Source organism: Lepisosteus oculatus, chromosome 7 (assembly GCF_040954835.1).
Source record: "Lepisosteus oculatus isolate fLepOcu1 chromosome 7, fLepOcu1.hap2, whole genome shotgun sequence".
Taxonomy (NCBI): Eukaryota; Metazoa; Chordata; class Actinopteri; order Semionotiformes; family Lepisosteidae; genus Lepisosteus; species Lepisosteus oculatus.
The window spans coordinates 10,185,925-10,209,813 of NC_090702.1; the positions used below are offsets into that span (position 1 = coordinate 10,185,925).

Sequence of the window (23,889 nt, forward strand, 5' to 3'; positions counted from 1 at the left end):
CAGTTTTCCGAACTCATACATCAGAAAGACTACAGAAACTAAAATTATCCTGCAGCTAGGATCACACCTTCCCCCTTCTCTTAACTCTCAACTTTTCTTCTAAATTCTCTCTATTCAATGTAGGTTTCATTTCACACATCTCTTCACCTATTCTGACTTCACACTTCCTAATTGGCCTCTTTCTGTCCCCTGCTCCCACCTCTCGCTCCTCCTCTCTCCCAGCTTTTGTTCTCCCGCTACATTACCTTTGCTTTCTGCCCTGTCTTTCTCACACCTGAAGAAGGCTCCACGGCCGAAATGTTGTTTTCTTTTTTCTCTTTTCAGCATGTAATAAACCTATTACTTGTCCCTTTGCATACCCATTCTTGGTCAATGTGTTCACTGGCAATGTTTGGGATGGAAGGAACCAGTTTCAATGAAAGTGTTTTAAATTGGCAGCAATAAAAGACAAGATGGGAAGTATTAACTTTAAGTATGTCTGTATTAGACAAATGACAAAACAGTCGAAAATCTATTTGAATGATCTTTGTTTATTAAGTTTACAAATAAGGTAACAAATTTTATTGGAGCGCAAAGCGCAATCTTACATGAAGCATGAACACCCTTTATTTAGTGCAAACGTACAATTACATGTTGCCAATGATTCCCTACATTTAAAAAAAAAACATTTTGTACAATGTTAAATAGCATACAGAAAATCAATGACTCAAAGTCACTCAAAGGCCTAGAGAGACACAAACAAAATCTCAGTAAAACGAAAAATCAGATGTATTACAAAACACAAAATAACTTAATGACAGGTCAGTAGCAATAAGTAACAGTATTGTTCTGTTGATGTTCCACAGGAGGACTAATGGCAAATAATCCAAGTTGCAATTTTTGTGCATCCTCAGTTTAGTTTTTGAAAAAAAAAAAAACAGTGACAGAGAACTATCATGCAATTTTCAAAGAAACAAACACTTTTCATCACTGAAACTTGGTGCTTTTGTGTTACTGCATTGAATGGCATTTCTATATACCGGCACTTTACTCAGCATTCATTATAGAAAGACAAAAAAAATAAATTGAAACTAAGAATAATTGCAGAGTCTGCATTCTACAGATAAATTAGTAATACACTTTGAATTCAGTAACTTCCCTCCATTGTACAACAGTGAGGAAAGGAAAAACTATCTCTCACACACCATCCAACCCCATCCCAAAATATAATTGCATATTCTTAAGCATTACAGCCACAAAGAAGTAAACAATATTAATTCTGAAGTTAGCAAAGATGTTGCTTAGTGTAAGGAAATGGCACTACTGTGGTGGTATAGTGAATGCATTCTCTCTTTCAGAAAACTAAGGAACGTTATGAAAGCAAAGTGATGTTTCTTCACAGTTTTGTTACAATTCTATCTGTAATACTGTATTGATTTTTCTTAAAAAATGGTAACATGAAAACAGGCCATGTTACAAAGCAAAAAGGGGACAGAAATGTTAAATACAACAAAACCAAGCACAAAAACACCTGCTGATAATTTTATTATACAGGACCAGTTTCAAGTGATGGATCCTGCATCAGATTGAATGATTTGTTGACAACAAGGAACTGTGAAGTGAGTAAAATGATTTTCATTCAGTGGGCTATACTACTTTGTAACATCACCTGTAGCCAACATGGAAAAACATGAAAGTGCACATTTAGTCTTTTAAGATTTCATTTACATTTTCACCTTGCACTTTTCTATTGTGGTACAGTTCTTTAAAATATTGTTTTAAAATTCAAGGACTTGCCTTAATTTCTTAATTCCACAGGGAATACAGAAGAACCTCAGAGAAATGCATCTAAAAGAATCTTGGGTGAAAATGTAAAGTTGATCTAAGAGAACTCAAGGATCTCATATGGCAAGAGCCTTTCTGGTCTGTCCTGATGCATCTCCAACACTGATTCAATGCTGTATATAGGCAAATATGTAGGGTGTAACTGCTTAATAAAAGCCTATTTGAGGTCATAATAAACTATGAATGACATTTTGAAAAATGAAAGTTGCATTAGATAAGGGGGGCAGTTTAAGTGGTTATATTTAATAACTCAAGGTAGTGAAGTCTCAGGTTATAGTAAAATGTATTATTAATGCTACATCTGTTCTATGAAGGACAGCAACCTCATGAAATTTTAGCACCTTCAGGTGCTACCTGTGTTTTATCATTCCATGAAACTACCCCAAGAAATGCAGTAATCTGCAAGTTTATCATTTTTTTCTGCCTCCCAGGTATCCAGTTATGATGAGACAGTTTTATTCCATTTACTCAGCTTATGCAAAATTGTTTGCCATTCATGTTTTTGAATGGTACTGTTTGTATAACCTCAGAAGACACAGTCAATGAGTAAGAAATCCAGACACATATTGAAACAGATGAATGCAAGAGCAAGAAAGCAGAAAAATTAGAGAAGGGTCACAATGTCTGTACGATAATGAAGTCTTGGCAATGCGTGCGGGAATTATTTATATATGGGACAGTTAAGAAACCTTAGCCATTATATAAGTGGAAAAAAGAAGTTGAAAAGCAAAAAAACATAAGCTTCATTCTTTTTCACAGCTGCTATTACTATAAATTGGCTAGAGGCACTAACCTAGAAAATAACAGATATGTGAAAAAAACATGCTCAAGAGGGTGCTTGAACATATCTCCAGGTATCAGAGTGGGTATTTAAATGTGACTTGTGTTTATCAATGAACTTCAATTTATTCTATGTTGTGAACAATCTTATAACTACAATGATACATCCACACAAAAACAGGGTTGGAGTTAACTAGGTTTAAGCACATTTAGCCAATTTAACCTAACTTAGCTAAACATAGCAATTCAATACACCTGGTTTGAAAATGTGAATTAAAATTACTTTATAGCACGGGCAACTAACTTCAGCTCTGTGTAACTATTCAATGTGGCACACCTTTTTTCCCTTCAACATCCACTAAGATACGATTCAAACTGACTTTCATTTCACTTTCATGCAACATGCTCCTTTGCCCTAGTTTCTTCATCAACATGTTTCTGTGTACTGTTGACAATTCTAGATGAGATATACACATGCTTCGAGTCTTTGGCATCTCCCTGTCATTGTCTCCAAAACAGGTAGCTTAAAACCTGTATAATGCCAAGAACCCACCTGTACAACCTGTGTATCTTATGTGCTTTGTAAAATAAAACATAGCCTTTATCTACTTCTCAGAAAATAGCATTCATTTAAGAAAGATTCCGTACACTGCATTTAAAAAAGACTATTAGTCTGAAATAAGCATATCTTCCAGACGTACAAATCTTGTTTCACAGGCAGTGCATTTTACTTAACGTGCTTTTAATTTAATGCTCAATGTTTCTCTGCTTTAGATGTTCAGGGCTCAAGTGCTGTTGTATTGTCCAAGCTGAAAAACTCCAAATCTTTAGGCATCTGACTATTATATTTCTTCTATGACTTTAATCATATTCAAAAGGCTAAAAAATGGCACCAAAACAACATTCCCTATATGCCTCTATTAACTCACACTCAGTTCACAGGGAAAGTACAGCACCCTAAATACAAAGCACTAGTGCTTCAGTTACTCCACCCCATATCCAAAGCAAATAACTACAAGGCACTATAATTCCAGCAAGCATACTGGGTGATGAGGGACGGTAAAGACAGGTTATTCAAGTACATTAATTTAAACCATTTTACATTCACATTATCTAACAAAGAAAGTACAAAGGAAAAGATAAAGTGTCTCCAATAAGTACTGTATATGGATATAGCTAGCCTTATTTTTTTCTAGTAACCCTCCGACGGTCCACTTTTTTAAACTAATGTTGTTCAACAACATCTATATAATCACAGTGTTTCAACATCAAAAACTGATGGGTAAATACATGTCCGTTCAGAACGCTTTTGTCTTTTTTAAATATATAAGTCAAAGTATTTAAAGAGCCCCCTAATGCTGTCATGATTATAAAAGCTGTTACAATTAGTAATAGATAATAGATTTCAAGCTTAAATAACCTCACAAGCAATGTCTACAGAGGCACTCTGCTTTTATACATCACGTAGCTGAAGCTTCTTGCGAAGCTCCTGCCACTCACCTCAATGCAGCCATACAGGACAGATGCACTAACATTAATCACCCTTATTTCAAAACCAGCTTTAAAAAGGTAACAATAAAAAAGTCTACACTGGAACTACAATTGTCCTTCTTAAGTCTTACCCCATAACACATACTGTACACCAACAGATTCTGGGGGTGGGAGACAACTACAAACATATTAATGACTAATGCTGCCTAATGTCTCTCGGCTTCAGAATTCCTCCTCCTCAGATTGCTATTCTAACCAACTGCCGCATTGAAAAAATAAACAGATTTTTGATGAAGGCCACACCTTTGCAGTTTTATGATTTCAATATTCCAATTATTTTATTGCATTACATTGAAACACAAAGGAAACACTGTTAAACTGAATCAGCAAAAAGAGCATGCCTTTCATAATAAGATCAGAAGTGGGCTGCTTTGTGTTCTGATTAACCTTTAACCAACAAAATCCAGTGAGCAAGTGTTAAAGATTCTAAAATCAAACAGGTGGACTTGTGTGGCATTTCTTTATAAATACCTATGTGCCTAATTTGATGTTATAACATATGGTTACTTTGTCAGTCAGAGCTGAGTGTGAAACATTCACTGGGATATTTAACATTGAGGCCACCAAAACATGTACGTATCGATTTATATATTTAGGAGTAAGTTAAGCAATGAACTGAACCAAAGCCCAACCTAAGGAAATAACAAAAGCCATCACTATACCTTCTTTGGCCACTGAATATTGCATTCTTCTGTCCACTGGTTTGTCTTTTTATTTTAAAAGCTTGGTGCCAGGATGGCCACATCACTATTTCCATCCATGGCCATCATGGAATGAAATGGTTCTATCCCTGGTCAATCCTTGATGAGGGGTTATACATATTTTTCTAATACACAGCACTCCTGAGTTTCAAAATCACCCAGCGATGTAGGCTTATCAATCAATCTAATTATCACCACCAGTGGAGAGGGTTGCTTATGTTGTCCGTAGGTTTGGTCCTGCAGGGTTGCTGACAGATTTCTGCAAAGTGCTGATATGGATGCCCTGCAGGGACCCTGGGTTGACAGCCTGGAACTGGGTAAGTGGCTGAGAGGTGGTCAGGAGTCCGGACTGCTGGGTGCTCCCAGTTGACCCAGCCCACTGGGTGCTGTAAGGTGCAGAAGAGAAGCCGTACTGTGGGGTAGGACACAGGGAGCCCTTGCGGACCCCTAAGGAGGTAGAAGGGGCAGTTGGGATAGGTGTATGCCCACCCAAAGAGGGTGTGATATTTGGACAAAGCTGACCTGGGGCTGAAAACTTTCTGGCAATGACGGCTGCTGGAATTACCTTGGGGAGAAAAATACACAAATTGATTTTTATGGCTTTATTGGGAGGTATAAGAATATTAAAGGAACAAGTAATAGGTTTAACTCTATGCTGAAAAGAGAAGATAGAAAACACAACGTTTAGTCTGTGAAGCCTTCTTCAGGTGGGAGAAAGACAGGGCAGACAGCAAAGATTAAATAGCAGAGAAGAACAAAAGCTGGGAGAGGGTAGGGGGGGAGAGGCAGAGTCCACTTAGGAAGTGCAAAGTAGAGAGGGATGAAGAAAGGTGTGAACTCAAAACTGGCATGAGAACAGAGACGATTACATGAAAATAAGGTGGTCATTGAGAGAAGGAGGAAGGTGTGAACCCAGTTCCAGGATGAGTTCCGTTTCTGTAGTCTTTCTGCTATGGGAGTTGAGAAACCCTTCTTTGAGAACAGAGACAGAGACATCAATGTGATCATGGCAATCTGAGGTGAAATGAGAAACTATGGGCTTGGAGAAATCTTTAATCTTCACAGCCCTAAAATGTTCTCTGAAGTGGTCTCCTAATCTCCTTCCAGTTTCCACAACGTAGATAGCTGGGCATTTTTTGCAAGAGATAGAGTAAATGAGGTTGCTGGAGGTACAGGATGTCGTCTGTGTGATCCGGAATTGACTTGAGGGGCCCTGAATGAGTGTGTTGTTAGATATGCATTTGCAGGTGATGCGGCATGTTCTGTTGCAGGGGAAGGTGCCAGGTGGGGATGACTGCCGACTGCAGTCAAGGGAGCTGTAAACAAGATTACGTAGATTGGGCGTTTGGCTGTAAGAGATGATTGGGTGGTTAGAAAAAAGGGAAACGATGGAGGGATTGTCCTGTAAAATGGAGTAGGTGTTTATAATGGTCCTGGGGGAAGAAAGTGTGTTAGAGTGGTAGAGAAGCACCAGAGGAATGTGGTTGTGAGACCAGGAGTTCCTGATTGAGTTGATGATGATCCGACGGCTGTTTGGACCAGGTGAGGGCCCTATCGATAACATGGGTGGGGTATTCTCTACATTTTGAGTGCTTGGTTCTGGAAATGCCTGTAGAAGGCTTCACAGTGTTCTCTCTTCAGCATGGAATAAACCAATTACTTGTTCCTTTGCAGACTATGCATGTTGATATAGCTACGCACCTGAACTATAAGAATATTAATATTTCAATTCAAGACCTTTAAAAAATTTTAGAAGCAAGTTTAACATGAATCATGGAAAATTATTATTTTTTTAAACTTAGGTATCCTAGAAAAAATATATTTTAGGCATTTTAGAAAAGAGGAATTGTTTTCTTACATCAGTGTAGCAGTGTCCTTGTGTTTGGTGAGGGGGTTGTTTGGTGGCTCTCTTGCCCTGCGACAGGTTCATTGCATCCCTGGCCCAGTTGTCCACCAGCTTGTGCAGGTCATCGGTGAAGGTGCCCTTCCTGGTTTGCGGCACAGTGGTGGGTGGCTGAGTTTGTCCCTGGCCAGTCCCACTGACTGTATTGGTACTGCTTGTTCCTGAAACACACACAGGTCCATTATTCTAGGTCTTTTAAAGATTTTTTTCCCCCAGTCAGATCTAAAACAGGCAATTCAGTCTTTAATTTGAAGCCCTAAATTATGGGAATGTCTAGTTCTGTCTAAAACAGAAAACTAATTACGGTAAAAATTACGTACATGAGAATGCTTAAATAACCTTAACTAGTTGGATGGAATTGAAGACTCTATAACATGTACAGTTAACCATCAATTCAGGCAGACAACTGTTTTTTTAATTCTTTCTTTGCTGTTTATTATCCAAAATATAACAGATGTATACAAAATCTTCTCTAAAAGCTTATCAAACCTGTTTTTTATTCTATTAAAACAAGTAACCTGCTTACAGTTATTGAAAATGTAGTGCCATCATATGAATTAGAGATCACTTAATTAGTCATATATAATTTATTTCATTAGGAATGTCGTTTTGCATTCCCCAGCTTGCTCTCCATGAGACAAACGGGCACACAGACAGGGAGATAGAAGCTTGGGATCAGAGCGTAGGGCCAGCCATTTATACAGTGCCCCTGGAGCAGCTGGGGTTAAGGGCCTTGCTCAGGGGCCCAACGGAGTAGGATTCCTCTGCTGGCGTGGAATTTGAACCGGCAACCTTCCAGCCACAGGCGCAGATCCTTAGTCACAGAGCCACTACTCTGCCCCAAGCACAGATATCCACAAATCTCACCCAGCCATAGATGCTCTCAGGAATACCATATAATACAAAGCAAGCTGAAAAATTAAATATGTTCTACTTTTTCAAAGTATATTATTTCATAACATATTCATGAGCAATTTTAATATTAAAAAATGCAAAATTACAAATTTGTGTGAGGTTTATTTATAATTTCCCCATACATTCTGGAAATCAGTTCATAATGTTATCAAAGTAATCAATAATTAACAAAACCAAACCAAAACCAAAGGGAGCAATAAAGGTGCCCCTTTTTAATAAAGAAAACATGACAAGGGGACAAATGACAGACATAGCACATTCTAATGTACACCTTTGTTAAAATAAACCAATACTGTGCTGTCTGAATGAGAACAGAAAAACACTGCAATCTGGTCACAGCCAATAAAAGACCACAACACTTACACTGGCATTTCTGAGTTAACACTAAAACTGCTGAGAAGCATTTTGCTTGCTTTCTGGGAAGAAAAAATCTTCCACTTTCTCTCAATTGTTCAGGGAATATATGTAATCAATTGCATTTTAATTAAACATTTTCCAAGACGTGTTATGTTAAATGATAATATAATAGATTAATGTATTTTCTCTTCAAGTGCTTCAAAGAATATCTTTATATAAAAAAAATCTGCTTTTGCTGGACAGCATTTAAATGTTAGGCAAACAGTTACTGGCGTAGACAAAAGTATTGGCATTTGTATTTGAAACTGTTTTATTCTGTTATTGATACAGTTTAGTTCTTTAAGGTACACCTTATTTTAATTATATCCTTTTAAGGTTTGGTGATATTTAAGGTTCACAGAACCCTAAATCCACCCACAGCAAGTCACAAAGAAACCAAATGAATTATCAAGTTCAGTCAGAGAGTGCCAGTAGGCATGTCTCCATGACTACTTGGTAAAACAAAGTTGACTGAAAATATCAGTCAAATAATACACCTTTATTAACTAAGGAATTACAGATTAACAACCTGAAAATTGCCAACACATCTGCTTTTACTCTTTACAAAGAGAATAAGGGGTGTATATGTGGAAGTTGGAGGGGGGGGGGGGGGGGCTGCAGATCTTTGTTTATGGCCAGTGAAGTGGCCTAAGGATTTACAACTGAATTGACTGTGACCCCAATATTGCTCACCCTGTTCTAAAAATCAAAGTATGCACATTGTTAGAAAATAAACTTTGAAAAAACAAGGATTTGTCCCACTTAAGAATAATGATGGACTTCAACTAAAATAAAACTGTTAGAAATGTGGGCTATAAGCAGAAATAAAATGTAAATGTACAAAGCAACTGTATGAACTTTAAGTCCATTTATTACTGGGTGATGCTAGGAATCAAAGGAAACAGCCCCAGTCCTGACTTCAGCATTTACCATTTTTTTCTAGTCTGTAGCTAATGATAATCACAGTGTAGAGCGAAGGATAGACAATTTTAATGTACTTTTGGGTAACTGGCTGGATAAATTTAGTGATGCACAAAGTGTCTACTATTGTACATAATGTACAACAGATACCATTATGTTGGAAAGACTGAAGTTCTGCAGTGAAAATGTCTGTAGAAAGTACTGGTCCATTTTGCAATGTGTTTTTGAACCAAAAAGATCCATGGTGAAAATGGAACAATAATTTTTCTATGGGATAGAAAGTGCAGAGTTACAATAATAGGTAAAATGGGTACTAACTCCTAATGGTAAGGGCCAATACGTCTATAAGAACCATCTTCTGAAGAAGATAAATGTTAAAGTCAGGCTGACAATACAGAAGCAATGGCTTAGGCATTCATTTGCAGCCATAGACCAATGACACAGGCAAGGAAAGGAGGGGAAGGGGGTAAAATGTTAAAAAAATAGATAATTACTACATAGCTGGTTGCAGGGGCACACTTTTTTCACCATCTTCCCTGAAGCATGAAAAGAATATTGAATTGGAAAAGGTAGTGTTAACATCTCACCAACAATAATCTACTGTTACATTTAATGATTTCTGAACATTATCCTTACTGTCAGACCACATCACAATAAGGCATTTACACTGCAATAAAGATATCAAAATGAACTGCACCTTAACATTCAAGAGAAGGCCGGTAAACAATTTAAAAGTTTGAAATGTGTCTGGATGTACTTTTCCGACCACTTGCTTTGCAGTCCCTAAGAATGAATGGCAATGATAGCATATTTGGTATTTGTCCTATAAACCCTTTGTCACACTGCAAAGCAGTGAATAGGAACATGTGAGGGCTACACTGATGATCAATCAATTTTAATAATTTTCAAAGACGTTTTGGTTTCATAATGTTAGAATTAAGCATGCTTACATCAGTTGATTTTGATAAATACATGAATATATATACTGATGGAAAAAAGCAATGCAACACCTCCGTCTGTGTGTAGCAGGCTGAAGAGTGACTCATCTGTGGAGATGACATGATGCCACTGCTGACTTATCCATCACAGCCTCCGTCTGGCCCAAGCCAGGTGTGACGTCTAGGAGGTGTGAGCAGAGTGCCTCTGACAGGTCGCCTTCCTCTAAAGCCAGCAGCATGGAGCCTCACTGTCCTGTCACTGATGCAGGCAGTCGGAACACAGTGGAGCAGCTTACACCATAGTGTCTGGTAACGCTGGCACATGACATGCCTGCTTGCAGCATGCTAATGGCCCTCTCCCTTGCTACTGGTAACATTCGAGGCATTATGGAATGCACAGAAAACGGACGAAGTGTGGCCTCTTTCTTGCAGTGACCTAAGCTTTGAATGAAGGCCTTTTTAAAGGTGACCTGATCAGGAATTGTTCCACCTGGACCTTGTTGGGTAAAAGTGAAACTAAAACGTTTGTGTGATTGAAGAGTCGCATTGCTGGTCAGAGGGCTTAAAACAAATTCACAACTTTTTGTGAAAGTACATAAGCTGTAACTATAGTATTCTCATTCCAGAAAATGTTGCGTTTCTTTTTTCCATCAGTATAGTTTCCCCCACATTACTGGGTTAATTAGCTTTTTTAATTTTGTTTAATTAATTTATTATAGTTTGACCTACCAACAGAATACTGTAACATTAGAAATGACTGATATTTAACAACTGTGACTTTGAACAAGGGAAGAGCAATCATATTGTACACATCAAGACAGACAGGAAAAATGTAACTTTCCCTGAGAACTAAAATTTACATGGACTATCGAAGAACAAAATGAAATCCCAGACAAATAAAATATTCTAAAATATGAAGATGTGGAAAATATTCCACATTGTAGAAGATTTTCATTCGTCCGAGATCCTGCAAGTGTGGCACACTTACCGGCCCCCTTGCTTTGGATGTAAAGGTAGCAGATCACCAATGTCAGCATTTGTCCAGGAAAAATGTTAGACCACTGAAGCCACTTAAGCAAAAATCTGACAGTATTAAAAATACTGGAAAGAAAACGAAAGACTGAAGGTATGAAACCTTGAAGATAACAGATGTAAATAGTAACAATTGAAAATAATTTTGCTTAAGAGATCTTCTGTGTATATGAAACCTCTTTCATGAAAAACAGTTCCAAGTATGTCATACAAATTCATCAATTTCCCTACGGGATTAATAAAGTATTATCTATCTGTCACAAGCCCTGAAAAAGCAAATACCACAATTCACCAGTAGAGAGCAACGTTGCAGATCTTTGTAGCATTCCATGTCGTGCTTATAACTTTACAATTACTTATTCGAGATTTGTCATTCTTGGTAAAGTAGACTGCATGCTATTCATGACTTACAACATAAAATATATAATATGTAGTGCAGAGTTAGGTAAGTGTTGAACTTCTGTAACTGAAACTAAGTTACTTTTTAATAAATAAATGAGGTTATAAAATTCTTTCTGAACTTGAAAAAATGTAATTTTAAATCAATAATCCCCAAAATAATGTTCATAGGAATCATGTGGAAAAAAATCTCAATTTCCATCCAAAGGCCAGCTCCAAATGAGAACTAAAAGAGGTGCTAAATGAGAAATTGAAAACATCCTATGAAAATAGGCTGGCTGTTGATAAAGGATAAAGTGGTAAACCATTTGTTTACTTTCTTTTACTAAGTGTTACTCAAAACAAGGTACATACTTCAATTAAATACCTCAATGAAGAAAAAATGTTCGGTATTTCAACGGCTTTATTTTCACCATGAAGAATAATTAACAAAAGTTTTAAAGATAGTAGATGAGGACGTTAGAAAGAGAGCGAGATAATTTATTAACTTCTCTAGTTCGCTACACGACACCAAGCATTCCCCCGAAAGGCTCCCTATTTTGTTTCTCGTTTTCCTCAAATACAATTCCAAAGCAAAAAATAAATTTCTGTGTTTTCAAAGAGGCAGAGAAGACTGGGAAGCTGAAAGTTTGGTGTGTAAACCTGGTACTTTTGTCTCAGTGGCAAAAAAAGGTGTACTTGACTTGCAAGCTCGTGTTGACTCAGAAAAACACAAAAAGGCAATTCGAAGCGAGTTCATCAACCAAATTAACATATTATTTTGTGAAATCTGGCAGCAAAACAGAGGATACTGTTATTGCAGCATAGGGGACTTATGCATTTCACACAGTCAAACATTATCACAGTTACTTTACCAATGAACATGGGATATTTTGAAAACCCTCTCCATCCTGACCCCCTTCCCAGACATGGCAATAGGAAAGTTCCTCAGGGTGTCCTCTTTTTTTTGGGATGTGTAAATATGGTAATACCCTAGTGGCTGATGTATAATCCTCCTCGTTCTCATTGGATCTTGGATTTTTCAGTGCACACAACAAATTTCCAGGGTCATCTGGCATACCACCTGGGGGCACGTACCACAGTTTGAGAACCACTGTAGACAATAGAGAAGTGCTTCTTTGCAGTAGAAACTTTTACAGCCTAATGCAACCCAGTTTGGCCTTTATTGGTATGCATGAAAAATTAACAAATAAGTTACAAATCAGGAAACATTACAAAAAGCTTACTTAAGAAACAACATTATTCTTCCATTTTAAGTTAGCCTAGCACTCAAAAGATCTGAAAATTTTAAAAGGCAAGAGAAATTGTGAGAGAACAAAGAAAAATGCTAATTTGAACATCAAGAACAGTGTAAAATGTCTTGTAATTGGCTTTTTTTGCAGTATAGCAAGAAAATAGCATTGACATGTTATACTGAAACACAATACATTCCACTATTGGCTACTGAGAAGTTTCAGAAAAGGTAATCAACCAGAACTGCTAAACTATATCATATACACATTAGTGGTTCTGAGCATTAATTACAATCACCTAAACAGCATGTGTCCAGTGTTCCCAGCTGGATTTAATACTTAAAGACAACAGTTAGAATGAAACCCAACTGCAAATAATATACAGTAGGTCAAATGCAGCATCACCAGTAAGGCCCAGTGCATACCTGGCATTGGGACCAAAGGGAGGACAATACATTATAATACAAGTAACCTCAATATAAAATCATTAAGAGGTGTAGGTTAAGGGTAACTAAAGTTAGGAATTATCAGGATACTTAGACAAAAAAACAGCATCATTGAAAAGCCACAGAAGTCATCCCTTCACTTCACTTAAAGTTGCCGTATTTTCACTAACATAATTGTAACACAGTGAGCACCCAATGCTGGTGAACTACAATTAAACCTATGTCCTATTTGTATGCAATATTCTTGTGCTCTGTAGAACATCTACCTATATCTGTTCAACTGTATTGCCAAAAGTGAGCTAATAAGAAGGTTGGTACATGCCATCCAATTTTATCTAGCCACACCCTGCTGTAGGAGTTAAATCAGGCAGCATACATAATTAATGAAAAGCATGGACCACTTTGTTTTCACTGATTCCTGTTTTCTAAATATCATACTATACTCTTCATCCTCTTCTGTAAATCAAGCTCCTGTTTTCCTCTGCTGAAGTCTGAAGTCATGGAAAATCTGATGGTCAATAAAGCCATGGGTTTTTTACTTAGGATAGTTGCAGTTCTAAATTTCTGTAATACAGTAATTTGTAATACAGTATAGTATTTAGCTGAAACTGCCACCTCCTGGACACACAGGTCATTCTCATTAGGTTTGTAATGCCTCATTAGGCATGTAAAAATACCCAATACCTCTACTGTACAGTTGGGAAAACCTTTTTTTCTATTAAGGGAAATATGCTCACACATGGAAAATAAAAGTATTATAGTACAAACCTGAAAAGCTGCACTTCTGTCACTTTGTTCTGTACTGGCTTTACAAAATAAACACTTCACAAAATACACCCAGGATATTTGCCACAGGAGTAAATATCAATGATTGGGTGAGGTTTATTTACTAATGTGATACACTGAAGTAAACAAATTGGCGAACACAGTATGCATTTGACTGCATCAGTAATACCAAGCCTACAGTGGATATAGAAAGTCATCACCCATTTTCAAAATTGTACTTTTTGTTGTATGACACTCTGAAAATAAAAACAAATTAAATTAGGCTTGTTCCATTTTTTGTTACACACACTAACTCACATTAGCCAAGTGAAAATAAAATTCTAAAACATTCTGAAAATTAATATTACAACAGTAAAATACCTTATTTGGAAAACTGAAACCCCCCCTTACAATTGCATTTGTAAACTTGCTCATGTATAACCAATCACCTCACACAACAAACTGATTGGCTCCCACCTGTGGTAACTGGCTTCCAATTGTGGTGATTTTGATTAGTTCAGAATAAAAGCAGCTGTTTCGAGAGGATTCCACTGCTTGGAAGTACATTTCAAAGCACGTAATCCACTATGGGCGGAAAGGTGCTTTCAGAAGAAAGTTGTGGAAAGGCACAAGTCAGGAGATGGGTATAAAAAGATTTCAAAGGCTTAAAGTATCGCATGGAGCACAGTCAAGACCATCATTAAGAAGTGGAAGGCGTATGGCACCACCCAGACCTTGCCTAGATCAGGCCGTCCCTCCAAACTGGATGACTGAGCAAAAAGGAGGCTACCTAGAGGCCGATGGTAACTTTGAACAAGCTGCAGGCCTTTATGGCAAAGACTGGTCATTGTGTGAATGTGACAACAAAAAGAACTCCACAAATCTGGCCTGTATGGGAAGGTGGCAAAAAAAAAAACACATCAAGTCTTGTTTATGATTTGCTGAAAAGCACCTTAGTTTCCTGTTGCCAAGTGGCAAAAAGGTGCTGCGGTCAGATGAGACCAAAATCTAACGTTTTGGCCGGAATGCAAAACGGTACATCTGGCAAAAACCCAATACATCTTACCATCTTACCATCCAAAAACACCACTCCTACAGTAAAGCATGGTGGTGGAGCAAATTCTTGCAGAAAACCTGCAGCCCTCAGCCAGGAAGTTGAAAATGGAAAGATGGTTCACCTTTCAACATGACAATGACCCAAAGCACACCGCCAAAGCAATCGTACAGTGGCTGAAGGACGGGAAGGTGAATGTCCTTGAGTGGCCTAGTCAGAGCCCTGACCTAAATACCATCAACGGTCACCACGCAGTTTGACTGAGCACGAACAATTCTGTAAGGAGGAATGGACAAATATTCTACCAACAAAGTTGGTAGAGATGTATCCAAACAGACTCAAGGCCATAATTCAAGCAAAAGGTGCTTTCACCGAGTATTAACTCAGGGGGGTGTTCTCTTATCCAACCCATTATACTTTTTTTTCAAAATTTTTGCTTTCTTTTTTCACTTGGATGTTGCAAGATACAATTTGTAAATAAATATGGAAAAAGTCTTATTTTGGGCAACAAAAGGTGAACATTTTGAAAGGGGGTAGGGACTTTCTATACCCACTGTACGTAATGTTGTGATTAACACTGGGGCACATCAAACAAAGAAATCTGGAATGGATTTTAATACTTTTGCCACCACACCACACTTCAGAGCTTTAACCTAAATGCATAGTAGACTAAAATGTAGATATAAAATGACAGAAGACCAGCAACAGTAAGGATTATAACATGACAGTGAAGGAAAGACATAGGAAAAGCGTTACACACAAAGAGCCAAGCAGGGCGTACTCAGAAATCGGGTCCTTCTGCCACCAGGTTTGAAGGTCACTCTCTCCGAAACACAGCTGAACTTTACGCAGCCTGTGGCACAAAAACAAGGGAGAGAAAGAAAGAGAAGGAAGAGGAGAGACGTACACAAATCTACAGTAAGAATGGTACAAATTGATAGCTAAGAGCAGCAAGGACACAGTGGAAGAAGACAAGACTAAAGACATGAAGATGGTGCTAGCCTTTATGACTGCTTGTTGCATTTCAAAAGATAACATTGTGGAATAAAGGTGTACGCACACAAAAAAATACACACTAGTTGGAGGACTAATGAGGAAAGGAGTGTCCAATATTGCCAAAGGTCTGTTAAACCACGAATGATGTTTTCTCAGCCCCAAAACACACTATTATATGAGGAAAACATACACTACAGATACACTGTACATGTTTCCTGGATCTTTTTACCTATTTAACAATTGCAAACAACATAGGAAATGAAAAATGTTAATGTACTTTTTTATCATAAATATACATTGTATCCCTGTAGAGTAGGGGGTTAAGGCTCTTCAACTACTTAACTACTGAGATGTGACATTCCTTAAGCCATCATATATATATCACCTTGTAACTCACAATTAGCAACCCATGGAAGCTATGCAGGTGTGAGCCTGGGCAGTACCTGGATGGGAGACCTCTTGGGAACAATAAGGTTGCTGCTGGAAGATTACAGTAGGGAGGGCTCATATTGTTGTCTATGTGGGTCCTAATGCCCCAGTATAGTGATGAGGACACTATACTGCAAAAAAAAAAAGGAGTCATCCTTCGGATTAGATATAAAACTGAGGTCAATAAAAATCCCAGGGTGTTCCTGGACAAACTTTCCCCTGGCCTTTACCAATAATGGCCTCCTAATAATCCCCATCTATTAGTTGGCTTTATTACTCTCTCCTCCCCACTGATAGCTCATGTGTGGTGGGTGAACTTTGGCACTTTGCTTGCCGTTGCATCATCCAGGTGAGTGCTACATATTGGTGGCGGCAGAGGAGAGTCCAATTACCTGTAAAGCGCTTTGAGTGGAGTGTCCAGAAAAGCATTTATTTATCATCCAGGTAGATGCTGCACATTGGTGGAGGGGAGTCCCCATTACCTGTAAAGCGCTTTGAGTGGAGTGTCCAGAAAAGCGCTATACAAGTGTAAGCAATTATTATTATTATTTCATGTGTCATAAATTAACTAAATTCACAAAAGCCTCTGAAATAAAACCCATCATATGAAATTTACCTACCCTATGTGTATATTCATCTGTTGTGGGAAAAGTCTGGTATATATAATATAAACATAATAAAACACTGGGGTACATTTTTTAAAATGTTTCAATACAAAAGTAACTTTAATCCACCAGTACTTAATAAGACCATGCAATCTATTAATTTAAAATGCACATTATTTTCCTATAGAAAGAAGAAACGACAAGTTTGTGATTGTGGTTATTATGAAATGTCAATGCATAACACTGAACAGAAAAATATGTACAATTTTGCATATTTTGCTATGAATGCTGCAAGGCTTTGGAAAACCAGGTTTTGCAAGAGTTAGAACGCAAAAGAACTTGGGCCAAGTTCGAACACACTTGAATCTGAAATCATGAAGTCTTAATGTATTGCCCATAAATTTACTTGATTTTCTCATTAGAACCTAATGCTACATTAAAAACAAATTTAGGGTGAAATGTGTTTGACTACATACATTCATAAACGGGTACTGGCACCTTCCGTTTACAGCATTGCTAATTATGAGTTTATTAAAAGTACAAAACCGTAAACTACAGTTATTTAACAATAAGAAGTCTTTTGTATTTACTTTATACACAGTCATCCTAACTAGTGATAGTTTCTAGTAATTAAAGTTACAGGACAGTAATATTTTTTAACTCCCCAAATAGTTCACTACAAATAGTATTAAACAGGTTATTTCAACATACTATATTTATTACACTTAATTCACAAACAGTAATATAGCAAGAGCAAGGTGTTTAAATGGCAGTACTTTGTGCCTCAGCTTATATACATAATATTTAAAATATGTAACTAATGCCCTATCATAGTACAACAAATATTTGACTTAGTCCACACAGTTTTTGTTTTGGAAATACAGCACCTTGACACAACCTTTAGTTTGCATGTTTCAAACTGAAAAACATATCGATGAAATTAGAGCAAGGTGCACTGAGGACTATTAACAATCTGCATTGTTTAAAGAACAATTTTAACAATGTAACCATGCCAGAAACAAACTGCATGAAATGCAATATAGGAACCATACGGAAAACTCTGACCTTGTAGAAAGCTTTGTACAAGTACAAAAAATCGCCAGCAGCCATATCACCCTGCAACTCACAACTGGCAACCCACTGAAGCTAAGCAGGTATGAGCCTGGTCAGTACCTGGATGGGAGACCTCCTGGGAAAAACTAAGGTTGCTGCTGGAAGAGGTGTTAGTGGGGCCAGCAGGGAGTGCTCACCCTGCGGTCCATGTGGGTCCTAAAACCCCAGTATAGTGACGGGGACACTATACTGTAAACAGGCGCCGTCCTTCGGATGAGACGCAAAACCAAGGTCCTAACTCTCTGTGGTCATTAAAAATCCCAGGGTGTTTCTCGAAAAGAGTAAGGGTGTAACCCTGGCGTCCTGGCCAAATTTCCCATTGGCCCTTACCAATCATGGCCTCCTCATAATCCTCCTCTATGAATTGACTACATTACTCTGCTCTCCTCCCCACTGATAGCTGATGTGTGGTGAGCATTCTGGCGCACTATGGCTGCCGTCGCATCATCCAGGTGGATGCTGCACATTGGTGGTGGTGGAGGGGAGTCCCCATTACCTGTAAAGCGGTTTGAGTGGAGTGTCCAGAAATTATTAATTAATTAAAAGGCATGCGTATATATCACCTGTAAGCTTCACTCCACTGGCTGCCTGTGGATTTCAGAATTAGATAATTACTGCTGCTCGAACAGTTTGAGTTTTGACTCATTCACTCCCCTTGGACTTTTTCACATTTGGTTGTGTTACAGCATGAAACCATGATGTATTTAACTGAGAATTCTAGTACTCTATAATGTCAAAGTGAAAAAAAATCCAGACATTTTACTAAATTAATTAAAAATAAAAAACAGAAAATAATTGAATGCATAAGTATCCCCCCCCAGAGTTAATACTTGGTAGGGCTACCTTTGGCAGTAATGAAAAGTCTCTATCAATGTTGCACATCTTGACACTGGAATTTTTGCCATTCTTCTTAGCAAAATGGCTTGAGCTGGATGAGGACCGTTTGTGAACAGCAATTTTTAAGTCATTCCACAGATGCTCAATTGGACTGAGGTCTGGGCCACTCCAGGACATTAACCTTTTTGGTTTTAAGCCACTCCAGTGTGGCTTTTGCTGTATGTTTCGGGTCATGCTTCACTGTAGGGATAGTGTTCTCAGTGTAATGTGCTATGTTAGGTTTGCGCCAAACAATGTTCAATTTTGGTCTCATCAGACCATGGAATCTTCCTCCAAATTGTGAGTCTCTCACATGCCATGGGCAAACTCCAGCCGAGATGTGATAAAGAGTATTTTTTAACAAAGGCTTTCTTCTTGCCACCCTTCTGTACAAGCCAGATTTATGAAGTGTGCATGCTATCGTTGTCTCATGCACAGTGTCTCCCATCTCTGTCATGGAGGACTGTAACTCCTTTAGAGTTGCTGTAGGCCTCTTGGTGGCTTCTCTTACTACGGATCTTCTTGCCTGGACACTCAGTTTTGAGAACGGCCAGTTCTGGGCAGATTCACAGTTGTTCAATATTTTCTCACCTTTTTAATGATGGATTTCACTGTGCTTCGAGGTATGTTCAATGCTTGGAAATTTCTTATATCCTTGCCCTGACTGGTATTTTTCAAGAACCTTGTCTCAGATCTGCTTGGAATGTTCCTTGGTCTTCATGGTGTAGTGTTTCCTTGGAAGTGCACTAAGTGAGGAAGCTCCCAGACACAAGTGTATTTATTTGGAAATCATTTGAAATACCTCAACTGCATACAGGTGGACTCCAGTCAAGTAATTATGTGACTTGGAGAAGAGAGTTGGTTACTTCAGAGGTAATTTAGATGTGTCAAAGCAAGGGGGTGGATACTTATGTATTCAATTATTTTCTGTTTTTTATTTTTATTTAATTTAGTAAAATGTCTGAATCACTTTGACATTATAGAGTACTTTGTGTTGGTGAGTGGCAAAAATTCTCAGTTAAATACTTCATGGTTCCATGGTGTAACACAATCCAGTCATGCTTGAAAGTTTATTTTAGATATATGAATATATGAATATATGAAATGAATATTCTAAATAAAGACTTCCCACACATAAAACGGGATCTGAACTAAGATGATTAGACTGATAGTTAACAAATCACCAGATACTTGTGTGCAAAAGTTAATGAACCCTCAGTCCATAACTTGTGGCACCTCCTTTAGCAGCAATAATTTCACACAGTCACCTCCTATAACCAATTATCAGTCTCTGACATCTTGCTGGAGTGTTTTTTTCCCACTCCTCTTTACAAAACTCCACCAGCTCTGTGAGGTTTGAAGCATGTTTATCATGAAAAGCCCTCTTCAGGTCCTGCCACAGCATTTCAATAAGGATTCAGGTCAGGCCTTTGGCTTGGCCATTCCAGGACACGGAACCTCTTTTTCCTAAGCTATTCTTTAGTAGACTTACTTGAATGTTTAGGATTGTTGTCTTGTTGAAACATCCACTGTGCCCAGCTTGAGTTTTAGAACTGATGGCCTGCCATTCTTCTCAAGAATCCCTTGATATTTCTCAGAATTAATGATTCCCACAATGATATTAAGTTGCTTAGGGCCAGAGTAAGAAAAACAGCCCCATACAAGGACACTCCCACCAACATGCTTGACAGTAGGGATAAGGTTTTGTTGGTGGTAGGCTGTGTTGGCTCTTCGCAAAACATGGGCCCACTTGGTGTGTCCAAATAGTTCAATTTTAGACTCATCTGTCCAGAGAACAGACTTCCAGAAGTCTTCAGGCTTGTCTAGGTAGTCTCTGGCAAACTTCAGACGGGAAGCTTTGTTCTATTTTGACAGAAGAGGCTTCTTCTGGTTACCCTTCCATAGATGGAATTTCTGATCAGGGTTCTTCTTATTGTTGATCTATGCATCACTACTCCAGAAACCGAATCTTTTTGAAATGGCTTTATAGCCTTGTCCAGATTGATGAGCATCTACTACAGTTCTGCTGATGTTTTCTTAGTTCGAGGCATGATGCTAGACTCGTAGGAAGAGTAACTGACCTGCTTTCTTGCAATTATTAATGTTTGCTCCTCCCCAACACATCATTTCAGATCTTCAGTTTCATTGGTTATCTCAGTTAATTGGTTAACACTGTCATTGACCCACCTGATCCTGCTTTACCTTGATATAAGTCACAAAACTAAGTGTTCATTAATGTTTGCACCTGCACAATTTCTGTATACTGTATGTATTATTTTGCTGCATGGACATTTTCTTTCAAAACACTCAAATTGGTGAATAATTATACTTTATTTCAATCAGGAAGTGACAAATTCTGATTAAATATGCATTGTGTGGTTAAAAAACAAAAAATCTTAAATTATGCAATGGGGTCACAAACTTTCAAGCATTACTTTAAAAGGTGAAAAAGTCCAAGGGGGGTGAATACTTTTTGCAAGACACTGTATATGTTGTTTCTGCTCTTTGGACTCTGGCCTTCTTTCAGTAACTAATAATATGTTGGGCAAACGTTCAAGGTCAAATTCTCCCACAAGAATTTATACCTTTAAAACAGAGACGACGGCACCAAAAAGTTTTGATGCGCCCTCTCTTTCAAGCCCTGCCCAAATACGAAGACAGTACGTATAGTTATAATTCAAACTGAATTAAAAACTACACATCCCAGTGAACATGGTGGTGCTTGTGATCCTTGCATTTAACCAAAGGGTGAAAAATCAGTCACATGACTTTGGGGCTGAGTTTCGAAAGCTTAACCTATCAGCAACAAAACTAAATTTACACGATAGGCTACCTCAAACTGTCAGTTACACAACTGTGTATGTTACTTAAGCCACTCCTGTTTGGCTTTTTAGTTATGGAGGCGGAGACGCTCCCCCTTTGGATGCCTGACTTGTCACCATTGTAGCGGCAATGCTTGTTAATAAGACAGAATTAAGTATTGCTGTGCTTTCCCAAATGAGGCCCCATCTCTCTCTTCATCTCTGTGGCTGCACCAAGCTATTCATGCAGGCTGATTTAAAGATGTTTTCTTTTGATAAGGGACAGCTCCCAAATGGGGATGCACTTAGCTAAGCCCGGCTATCATGATCAATGGTCATCCATTGGCGCCTATCTGTCTAGGGAGTGCCAGATGGACATCTGGACTGCATTCCTAAGTGTCAGGAGTAAGTGACTCATATCTCACCTTGAGCAACCAATCAGGGACTGGTAGGGCCGAGTAACCCACGTGGAATTCTGATGCCCATGAAACTTTCAGCCAATGAACGAGCTGAAGTTCCTCCAGGTAAAAACAGGCAACACAGAGAGCCTGTAGTGGACTTTTCTGAAAGGGAGAATCTTAAAGGAGAATTCCAGGGCAGGACAGCCCAGGAGCAGAAAGGCTCCCAAGGGCAAGACATTCTCGAAGCGCGCCTCCTGACCATCCTGAGACTCAGCCTGGACAACCACGGAACGGCCAGTGTGTCCGAGTCCCAGAACTTTCCTCTGTTCTAAGAGTCTAGAGCGGAGGTTGCCAGAGAGTAACCAAAGGATCCACCTGAGGTTAGCATCAGCAGCAACCCTCATGAACAGGTCGGAACTGTGGACAGCTGAATCACTATTCAGAACTAGCGCTTCATCAGGAACGAACTGGTCCTCTTCCTGACTTGCTGGGGACCCACAGTCATCTTTTCTCCTGTGCACAAACTGTGCTAGTTAAAGCCAACACTAACTAGCTGGTCAGTGAGCATCAACAGCGCACCGTCACAGGCCAGACAGCACAGCCTGGCACGGAGCCAGAGAGCCCGCAGGAGATCTGAATCCCCAAAGAATGGATGAGTATTCAACTTCAATGCATTACAGCTCGAGAATTCAATTGTGATCCCAACCAGTTGATATCAATGTAATTCCTAAGAGTTATGTACTTGTTTTGAGTATCCAATGTAGAAGTTATAACCAAGTTCATTTACGAAACGGTCTAAATGAATGATATACTGAACTCTTGTCCTCTTGATATATGTAACTCTTTGTAACTGAATTAATATATACTTTTTGTATTCTGATAACCCTCTCAATAAGATCTATTAGGTATTAATGTATCCTCGTGTATTAGTACCTGTGTATGTGCACTGTTTGAGTTATATTGCATGGTTGGATTCTAAAGCCATTAAAAGAATCATTTTGTGATTTACTGCTACAATTAATAATTGTCCCAGTAAGTGCCCAAACCCTACAGAACTGGTGCCTTCAGAGAGCACACTACACCATCTTTAACTGTTCCGTGTCCAAATAGCAGTAGGGAGAGACACATACGAAAAAAAGATCATCCCAGCTACAATACAAATATATTTTTGTGGTAAGGGGGAGCAAAACATCAGTATTTACTGTTAGAAAATAGTGTAAGATTTATAGTTGAAATCTGAGCCTAAATATAAAGTTAAAAGCTCACAAAGCAATGTAGGAAATGTGCACTTTTTCGGCAACAGAAATACACTGAGAAAATAAACTCTTTTTGACATCTCAAATCAGATTCCAACAAGGTTTCCAAATCGAACAGGAAAAAGAGCATTTTCAGCGAGCAATTACGCTGTGTTTATGTAGAAATAGTGATTAGATTTATGAGCAATCTAATTTCTTATTAGTTTAAAACAGTGAAATTTCAGCTGCAAAAGATCGCACCAGAGACAGCACTATCTCTAATTGTCACAGATGTTCAGGAAAGGGTGAATAAAAAGTCATGTCAAGTACAATAATTCAGTGATCAATAATAACAGTTGTAGAACAACAAAAGATAGAGAAAACCTAAGCTTTTTAAGGCTAAAACTAAAATTCAGTCTACAGATTAAGGCAAATGAAGATTTAGGACATTAAAGTGCTTGACGTGTAAATAAATGTAAAAATACAAAAATGCACATAAGCAAAAAGTTTTAGAAATGGAGCAGGTGTTATTTTGAAATAAGCAAACAGAAAAAAGCCATGACTAAGACATAGTGC

The 23,889-nt window shown here is 38.3% G+C and overlaps 1 protein-coding gene across 11 annotated transcripts in view; it reads right to left on the reverse strand.

Moving 5' to 3' along the window:
- Nucleotides 1-510: 510 nt before the first annotated feature.
- Nucleotides 511-23,889, reverse strand: part of wnk1b (WNK lysine deficient protein kinase 1b) — a 156,502-nt gene continuing 133,123 nt past the window's right edge. For 7 of the 11 annotated variants that reach the window (XM_015353170.2, XM_069192144.1, XM_069192146.1 and 4 more), the window contains 4 exons: nucleotides 15,618-15,710; nucleotides 9,486-9,527; nucleotides 6,715-6,920; nucleotides 511-5,421 (listed from right to left, as the gene is read on the reverse strand). In XM_015353170.2, coding sequence (XP_015208656.1) covers nucleotides 5,071-5,421; nucleotides 6,715-6,920; nucleotides 9,486-9,527; nucleotides 15,618-15,710 — 692 coding nt within the window. In that variant the 3' untranslated portion in view covers nucleotides 511-5,070. The remainder of the gene's footprint in view (nucleotides 5,422-6,714; nucleotides 6,921-9,485; nucleotides 9,528-15,617; nucleotides 15,711-23,889) is intronic. The other 4 variants (XM_069192143.1, XM_069192147.1, XM_069192145.1 and 1 more) reach the window with 4 other exon arrangements.